General features: G+C 38.6%; 1 protein-coding gene across 1 annotated transcript in view; it reads right to left on the minus strand.

Moving 5' to 3' along the window:
• Nucleotides 1-9,222, minus strand: part of LOC307037558 (uncharacterized protein) — a 12,950-nt gene extending 3,728 nt beyond the window's left edge. The window contains exons 1-2 of the mRNA XM_079678566.1: nt 9,218-9,222; nt 6,989-7,043 (exon numbers count right to left, since the gene is read on the minus strand). Of these exons, the coding sequence (XP_079534692.1) occupies nt 6,989-6,996 (8 nt within the window). The 5' untranslated portion in view covers nt 6,997-7,043; nt 9,218-9,222. The remainder of the gene's footprint in view (nt 1-6,988; nt 7,044-9,217) is intronic.
• Between the last annotated feature and the right edge of the window lie 854 nt (nt 9,223-10,076).

Consider the following 10,076-nt stretch of genomic DNA (forward strand, 5'->3'; position numbering starts at 1 on the left):
ACACACACACACACACACACACACACACACACACACACAAACATAGTACTCAACACTTTTATGAAATATTAATTGTATGTTCTACATTTCTTACTAAAAATGCTATATTCTGATGTAACCCTTTTGTAGCCCTCTATAACAGATTTAATAACTTGTATTTAGTTATTTAATTACAGCACTACATGGAGCTAGTTACTCTACATGTTTCATATTGATTCAAATAAAGAACCAAACTTGTGCTCTTATATTAAATATTCATAAACATGCACATGTCTAATCTAATCTAAAATGAAACTTCAGGAGACGTAATGAAATGTCTACTTTAGCATATTTTAAAAACATTTATTTAAATGTTTTTGAAACATATCTTCAGGAGAAACAAAATCACCTACTTTGCATATTTATTACTTTTGAGCAAAAACTTTCCCATAATCAGAGAACCATGACTGTTTCTGTTTTTAAGAAAACTAAATATCTGTGGAGTGGATTTCTAATTAGGGTCAACTCCTGATTTCCATCTTTCTGATAACTTTGAAAGATTTGAGTGATTCAACATCAAATGTATTTCTAATGTAATTATACATTCATCAAAACCCCAAGAGGCCGCATCGAGCTTTGCTCAGAAGTCACACGATCACAGAAGAAGCTGCTGTCTTTCAGTAGACCACAACAGTCTACTTGTTTTTATTGATTCACTTGATATATGGTTACAAATGATTACACATGATAACAATGATTCCATGATGAAGAAAAAGAATCTGAACTAAACTGCTGAAACTCAAGTCTCAAAATAAAACCATAAATGCTTCATATCTAAAAAGGTCAAATGCAAAGTAACTGAATGCAAATCTTAAAAACAGGAGACGTTTCTTTCAACTCTGTCGTCACTGACACCTGTTTCATAAACAACACATTCAAGGTGATCATCATCATACATGGTTCAAGAAACACCACAAACATCAGCTTTTTATGCACAAATGATCAAATGATGAAGAAAAAAGATGAACTCAACCGACAACAATCAAGTCTCCAAATAAAGCAACTAAAGATGAACATCTAAAAAGTTATAAATGCAACTCATAAAAAACTAGAAATGGAGTTTTTTCTTTGTTCTACTTTCCAGCAGAAAGCTGCGTCTCTTTTATATGCAGGACATGTGATGAGTGTGATTTGAAGAAACTGAGCTGCAGGTTGAACATCCTCATATGTGGAGAATACACAATAACATCAGAACAAATGATTACACATCGTCTTTTACACCAAACATAGTTTAAAAACCAGTCAAAAGCCTCAAGAGCTGCAAAGTCTTTCTGCAGAACTGTCAACTAAAGATTCAAAGGCATCATTTTCTTATTCCAAAAGTATATCAGTCAATTGACTTTCCATGAAAAGAACAAGTCATCAAATCATGCATTGCTTTATTTGCCATGCTTTGTATACAGAGGAGAGAGAGAGCTGCTGTAGCTAACATTGAACAGCAGGGGGGGCTCTTTCCTCCATTTGAAACCAGAGCAACAATTGAGGGTCTGTGTTCGTCTGGAGCTCCACAAACTCTCTCAATGATATTCATGCTGGTAACGACGAGTCTCCTCATCCAACATCTCTTCCTAACAATCCTTCACTTTGTGTTCTTCTTCTTCTGCTCGGTAACCAGCTGGAGGAGCATGCACAGTTAGCTACATGTTGAGCTGCATGCGGAACTTCACGGACATTGTGAGGAGGGACTTTGGGTCACAAAGGACAAAGTGAACCAGAGATGTGGAAAATATGAATTGACGTGTTCAGTGAAGTAAGGATTGGTTATTGAACGGTAAACCACAAAGGGCTGTTTCCAGGAATTAAAAAGATAAAAAGGTCAATCACATTATCAACATCACACTTTAATGAAATACCTTTCATCAAAGTGTAGCTTGTTTTCTACTCAGCTTTGTTTCCTCTGAGGCGATCCCTAGTGGCTTTACCAAAAGCTGCTGTTTTACCATACATGTAGCTCAGAGCTGATTTGACTCTTGGATTTTCCTCCATTTGGCTTTTCATCATTTCCAGTTTCTTGACCTTCTCTGTGTCTTCCTTCTCATTCATCTTCTCGATCAGGAAGTCCAGGTGAACATGAGTGGAGAGGGAAACAACCTTCAGGGCGATTTTCTCCAGTTCCACAACATGTTGGAAAGACTCTTCCAGAAACTGATCTTTTTCTTTCTGGAGCTCTTCAATGTTCTTCTGGAGAGTTTCCAAGAGACTTGCTGACTCCTCACTGCCTTCTCTACCCTTCTCATACTTCTCTTTCATCTCTTTCATCTGCTGTATGGTCTTCTTAACTCTCCTTGTCTTGCTCACATATTTCCAGGGTGTTTTCGGATGACTTGGATCCCTGCACTCATCCTCACATGTAGTGCATCGTTCGTCTTTCACGTGTTTGGATACATGACACTTCCCAGTACACACCGTGCAGTAGAGCTCATTCTTATGGCCTGATACTTTACACTCTTCGTTGCATATTGTGCATTTCTTTTGCAGGACGTCACACTTACGTGGACCCGAGGCCAGTGTGCATGGATTGTGACAAGTCTCCTTACAGACTTCACAGCAGGTAGCTCCTGCATAGTTTAACCCTAACAAGTACCATATCTTCCTACCTTCTACAGGTTCTTTACATTTATAGGCTTCATCAACTTCTATTTCAAAGTCCTTGTTGTTCTTCATGTCTTCTTTGTGTTTCTTCAGACCTTCCTGTGTCTGTCTGATCTCTCTCTGTTTCAGTTCAATGAACTGAACTCTCTCCTGCAGGTTTTCGATGCAGGCTTTCAGTCTCATGCGTCTGTTCAACACTTCAACAGTGTCTTTCAGGTTCTGTGGTTTGGTATTTTTCAGGAAATCTGCAAATTGACCAATTTCTTCGTCTGTTGATTCCCATGCATACTTTAGAGCACGCTCATTTCTCTCATTTCTCCCTGTTTTCTGGATGTTATTAAACATGAAATGAACAGGCTCACCCTGCTCATCTTTCGCAAGAGAAATTTTCTCATCTTTCAGAACTTGTAGAACATTTTCAGTTGACACAAAATCTGAATTTGTGATGAGGGCAACGATGTTCTCCTCTATGTCTTTTCCAAACAGAGACACCACTGAATCAAAGACGTACATCAGTCGGTCACTCAGTCGACAGTCACTCGCTTTCAGCACCAGACACACTGCATCGATGTCATGAACTCCGTCTGTTGAGCAGAACAAGTTCAACAATCTTTCGCTGACGAGGACATCTCTGTCAATCCCTTTGGTATCTCCAAACCCGGGGGTATCGATGATGGTCAGAGAGAAGGGCAGAGTTCTGTCTTCAAGACCAAAGACCTCGTACACGATCACGTCTGACGTCTGACTTTCTGTTTGACTCTTCTTCTCCTCCTTTATAATCTGATACCAGACATTGTCCTCATACTTCACTCCCATGGCGTAGTTAACCAGAGCGTTGATCAGAGTGGATTTTCCTGATCCTGTTTCACCAACAAGCAAGATGGTTTTGTTTATCTTTGTTGGATCTCTTTCACCGAGAGTCAGTCTTCTTATAGATCCAATGCTGCCTTGTTTTGGTTTCAGCCGGTGGACAGAAGGAGATCCTGGAACGATCTCAACTCTGTAGTTGGTGTTATCATGTTTGTGTGAGATGTTCCTGTAGAAAAGCACAAATATTATCTCCAAACTACTGAACATAGAATTACAAAAATACCACCTCACAAAAAGCGGTTACGTGTCTGTATACCTTAATCCTCCAAGAACTTTCAAATATGATTATTATATATGTTTATGTTTATATATGAATTATATATTTGAATATTAATTACTCAAAGGACAGAAACTATTTTACCTGGAACATGTATTAATGTAATAATGTTGTGATGTTATAGGTTAAAGTATTTATGTCATAATGTATTCATGTAATAATGTGAAAAAGTAGTTAGGGTAATAATGTGATTATGTAGTAATGTTATACAATGTAGAGATTTGCATTTCAGAGTGAAATCTGCAGTAAATATAATCAAATATAGTATTTTAGAGTCCACAATGTAAAATGCATTGTATTTCACATAGCTCTATACTTTGCAAATGCAAACGGTCTGATCGGCTGGAATTGAAAAGGTTAAGGGTTGTTATGTCTTATCACTATTTGAGTCACTATTTAGCAAGAAAGACAGTTTCACTCTCACAGCAGGCTGAAAGCAGGAGGCCTCTACATTCATGGAAATTACTGTATGCGTTCACTTTCACTTTCATAAAAGTAATTAACAGCTGGAACTAATTTTAAACTGGTGACTTAATAATATACTTTAAAGCAGTTGTTCTCAACTGGTGGGTCGCGACCCAAATGTGTGTCACAAACCCGTTTCAAGTGGGTCGCAGATGTGTGAGAGAAGAAAAAAAAAAATAGGAAAAGAATACATTTTTAAAGTCAAACTTTTCTTTTCTCATCGCTGCGTTTGTTATGGCTGAGAGCCAAGCCGTGACAAAGGCCCGATGTTCTAACGCTGTGCGTGCAGTAGGCGTTGGACTGGAAGTACCGGAGACCATAAACGGTGTTGAAAACTTCTGTCACGTAGTGATCATCTTCTCAATAAAACATCTTTGCTTATGTTTTTCCGAGTCTTCTGGCCAATCAGAATCAAGATTGTTGCCGGAAGTCCCCACGGAGAATAACTTTACGGTAGAACTCTTCTTTATACATCCATGGGTACAACTTCAGATAAAAAACACATAATGAAATATGAACCCCGGTTTGATGATTGACAGGTCACAGAACAATGGGGGCTATCTACCCTTACCCACAATTTAAAGTAATTCACACAGACTATCTCCTCTTTGCTCTTCTCTCTGTGAGGAGCAGCAAGATGTCAGAACAAAGTGAAAAACAAGCAATGGCATAAAATATTATGAATATGTCAGGTAGTAATAGATTTATTTATTTTCATCTCAGAGTGTACCAGAATGCGTAGTTTATGTTAGTATTTCTAAAAATCTCCTGGGGGAGAATCCCCCCAGACCCCCCTTCTGGTGTTGGGTTTTCAGCATGTTTGCCTTTTTTATATACAGTAGTTCAGCTTTGATTCCATCATCTCATTAAACCTTTTAAACGCATACTTTAGTTCTGTGAAGGGATATAAGGGATATAAGCACTGTGCTTCACTTTAATTCATATTGTATGCTGGAAAGCGTATATATTACAGCATGATTTTTTGTTGAATAGATTTGAGTGGTTCAAAATGTTGGGTCTCGATTTATTGACAAAGGAAAAAGTGGGTCCCGAGGCCTGACCAGTTGAGAACCACTGCTTTAAAGTTCTACCAGAGAGCATTTTTTAAACGGTGACGTAATGAATATACCTTTACAGTTTTAATGGTGGATCAAAATTAAATAACATGCTAAAGCTTTTTACTTTTTAACCGGTGAATTAAAGGTGGGGGAGGTAAGTTTGAGAAGCCGGCTCGAGATGCACTTGTTGTTATATTCCATGGAATGCTCTTAACATCCCGATAGCAATAAATATCTGAAGTGCTTTGATAACAAATACATAAAAAAATATCATCTGTGGAAGCCGTGGTACTGTAAAAAGCACGACCAATCATCTGAGCCGGCTAAAGTAACTGGATGGCCTACCTGCCTGTCAGCCTTCCATCTGTGCACAAACTTATCTCGTGCCCTCATTGGTCATGTGTGCGTTCGTGTGTGTTGGAGGAGGGGCTCTGTGAGGAAGTGGCAGATTTGTCCGGCTGTGTATTTTCAAATTATAGCGCACTCGAGCTGGTTTCTCCAAAATTCTACCCCACCTTTAAGAAATACACCTTAAAAGTTTATACCGGAGGGAAATAATTGTTATGAGAAAGGTAAAAAGCTTTTTCATAACACATTATGTGAAACATGAAATCATTCTTGTGTGGACCAAAACATGATATTAATACGAGTAACTATTCTTCACCAAAGTGACACAAATGGCATAAAAACACATGTGCTTCTTATATGGGTTATTTTTGACCCACCTATGTGAGAGTGTAGGGTCCAATCACTTGTGCATCTAAGGGTTAAACTGATATATTATGTTGTCTGCTTTAAAACAGCAGTTCATTGAACCTGGTTCTCCAGAAGTTAGTCGAGGTAAGACCTTTCAGAGGTGGATCTGAGCCTGGTGGTAAACTGGCAGAGACTCAATAGCTTCTGATAGGTCAATCAGTAGGTCTGATTAATAGTCAGAGATTAATACAGGTCCCCGACGCAACAACAGGCTGTGTATTAAAGGTCTCCTATTATGCTATTTTTAGGCATATATTACGGATCTCAGATATATAAAAATATATAAAAAGTGTTTTGCTCAAAATACCAAACAGATCATGCATTTTAGAAATCCCTCATACCCCTCTATTCCAGCTGTTAGAGAAACGCTGATTCTGGGTCCTTAGCTTGAACTGAAAAAAAGAGGAGGGGGAGCTTGTGCCTGCTCAGGATTCTACTGAGATACTCAGCTAAATGCTGCCGGGTTAAACGCCATATCATGTTCCAAACCACATTGAGACAGAGCGGATCACAGAGTGACTGACTCACACACCAAAACATTTCCTGCTCTCTTCCGTTCATCAATAAATAAATCATCACTAAAACGTCCCTTTTCCCCCTCCCTTTCTGTAGCGCGACCAGGGACTTGCACAGACATTTGGAGGGGCTATTGCTCTAAACTAGAAAAATCTGGATCAGCTCCGTTGTTCCTCCGTTTTTAGAGATACACCCTTTGTGAGTCTCCTGATACACCGGGGACACACCGGGGACACACCGGGGACACATGGTGATGTATAAAAGACATCGAAAAGTGCATTTTGCATGATAGGTCCCTTTAAGGCATTTCTTTTAAGGCAAGTTGTGAATTGAATCAACATGTCAAAGAACATTTTATAAGGAGCATTTTATTGTTTTTTCAGAATACAATTTTAAACATTTTAGTGTTACTCACGTTGCCATGGTGACTGGTTTACAGGAGCATGAGGATGGATCACCTGATGAGTTTTCTGCATAGAAGAAAACATGTTTTTAAACTACACAGACTTTAAATAACACGTATTGAGAGAAAGTGATATTTAAAACGTTTTGATCAAAAACCATCAGATTTCACAGTTAAATCTGCCGGAGTTACAGCAGAAAATCAGTCTAAGAACTAAAATATGTTTTATTAAAAATGATAAAGTAAAACATATATAGTCATTTAAAGAAAGCAACATCAAACAGTATGAAACAGCCCAAATAGAAAGACCCAAGGCAAAAAGGTGATTCCGTCTCCTAATAGCAGTGATACGTTGTGTTACAGGAAGAGACTGAACAGACTGGTTAGAAGGCCAGCTCTGTCCTGGAGAGTCATCTGGACTAGGGGTGCAACAACTAATCGACTTGATCGATTCAAATTGATGACCAAATTAGTTGCCAACTAATTCAGTCGTTGATTCGTTGGTGACGTCATCACGTGTGTTTTACGCGCCGTTAAGCTCCAACGTTATTGGTCTTTTTATCGGTACTGGAGACATTTAAAACATATATGTCATATGTATTATTGCTACATAAACATTATATCGCAGTTTTAGTGTCACCAACTCGTTTATAATATGCAAAAAGACAAAAAAGATCATCTATGATGTATTTTCGATCTTCCCAATCCAGACGAGAGATCTCTGTGTGCGATCTGTCTGTGTGCGAGGGGGCGGGGCAGTTTACACACACGCGGCTGCTACATGCATAAAACACACACACACACACACACACACACACACACACACACACACACACACACACACAGGCAGACGCCGTAAGGTTAGGACGATTCTAAGGGCCCGTGACTGACAGTCAAACCATTTTAGAACATTAAGAAAAAAATGTTTAGTAACCAATGTGATATCTTTTCAAGGGGCCCAAAATCCCTGGCGGCCACACACACACACACACACACACACACACACATACACACACACACACACACACACACACACACACACACACACACACACGCGGCTAAGCCTCTGAGGTGTGGTTAAATGTCTCGATGTGCACAATGCTCTTTACCAAAAGTGCAATAAGAGTTTAGCATGTAAGGGCGGTGACACGAGCAATTTGTCTAAACATTTAGAAAAAGTGCTCCACATCCAGACGGAGGAATGCACCGGGTTCGACTGTCTTTCTAGTAGCTCTGTAGCCCCATCCACGAGTAACGTTTCCCCGTCAGGTGTTATGTATGCTAGCAGCAACACACGGAGTTAACTCCATTATACAAACATGGGTTAATGATTAGAGGTTACTGAGTTATTTAGTTTGTTAAAGTTTCAGCTATTCTGTTTACAGTTCTGTCATCACATTATTTAATACCATTTGATAAAACATTGTTTCTTTTGATGTGAAATATTATTTATTTAATTTAAATAAAAAGCAATGTTAACTTTGTTCACAATGTGTTAATTTAATAATATATGTGTTTTTGAATCAAGTATTCATCTTTATTGTCTTCATTGTTAGTTTCCACATGCCTAAAACAACCTCAAGCTAAATCTAAAAGTTGATGGCTAAATCAGAGCGTTTGAGAAATTGTGCAAGGCATAATAGTCAGAATAGTCGATTAATCGTTTCATTAATCGATAGATTCATCGATTGTCAAAGTAGTCGTTTGTTGCAGCCTTAATCTGGACACTGGTTAGGTGTTGGGAAAGTGCTGCACCCTCAGTGTCTCACGGAGAGATACTGCAGGTCCTTCTGTCCTGCAGCGGGCAGACTTTACAACCACCACGGCCCCTCGTAGACCCCCCCCCCCCCCCCCCCACACACACACACACACATATAACAACAAAGACTATAACATTCCTATTGTGCAATAATACTTTTGTACATATTTACCTTGAATAGCTGTGCAATTTATACTACCAACTTGTTTTACTTTCACCTGGCTGCTACATACTGGTACTGGATGTGTATTTTGTAAATTGTGAAATGTCTAGTTTGTTATCTGTAATATAGTTTTGATGCATACTTCTTGAGTGATATATAAAGACATTAAGCTGTCTTTGGCTCTTTGCTGTAACAATGGTAAATATCCCCTTTGTGGGACAAATAAAGGGATTTAGATTCTGATTTATATTGCGTTATAATTAAGAGTTAAAAGTGAAACACGTCATAAATCCTGCTTCCTGCTCTAAAGTGTTCTTACCTTTGTCGTTGTTCTCTGAAGATGAGGGAGCAGAGAGCAGGGAGCGTTTTTAAATACCAGTGAGGAGGGAAGGGCAGGATTCTCTTTGGTCACATGATTTCACAGAAACAGATTGTTTATGTGAAATCTTTGTTTATGTGAAATCATGTGACCAAAGAGAATCAGTTCTGTCTTCAAACCTATTTGTTAAAGATGTTATTGTGTAACAGGCTCAACAAGCTAGTGAGGAAAACACCCTTTGAGAACATTTCCCCACAACATGAACTGGAAAGCTGAATAAAAATATCTCCTAATTATTTAACGCAATGTTTTTTCCGGTATTTAGCAGGTGCTGCTTTACCTGTATCTGTTTATTCAATCAATCAAATGTTATTTATCAAGTCTATTGTCAGAAATGACACATAAGTCTCAGGGGCTTTACAGCACTATACCCTCTGACCTTAGACCATTACAGCAACAAGGAGAACCTCCCAAAGAAACCCAGCAGTTAACGGGGAAATGGAAGAAACCTTGGGGAGAGCAACACGTATACATATCATTATAAATGATTATTATAAACTCACACAGTTATCACTGCTAGAGCAGCAGCTGTTACCTGTTTAACACACGTGATTAACCTGTGCCTTAGAGGCCCGGGGAGCATTACTGACAATGTGTTGAGTATATAAGCCTTCATTATTTGCCTGTGTATTTCCTGATATCCGATATCACCTTTTATAAAACACAGACTTTGATTATGGTGCATTGAAACACTGAAATGTACTTACTAGTATTTTGTTTCAGGGAAAGTGGAAATAATACAATTACAACATGTGTTTTAACTAGATTGTAAATCAGAAAGCAACTACAATACAACCCT

This window comes from Notothenia rossii (genome assembly GCF_949606895.1).
Source record: "Notothenia rossii genome assembly, chromosome: 4".
NCBI classification, from domain to species: Eukaryota; Metazoa; Chordata; class Actinopteri; order Perciformes; family Nototheniidae; genus Notothenia; species Notothenia rossii.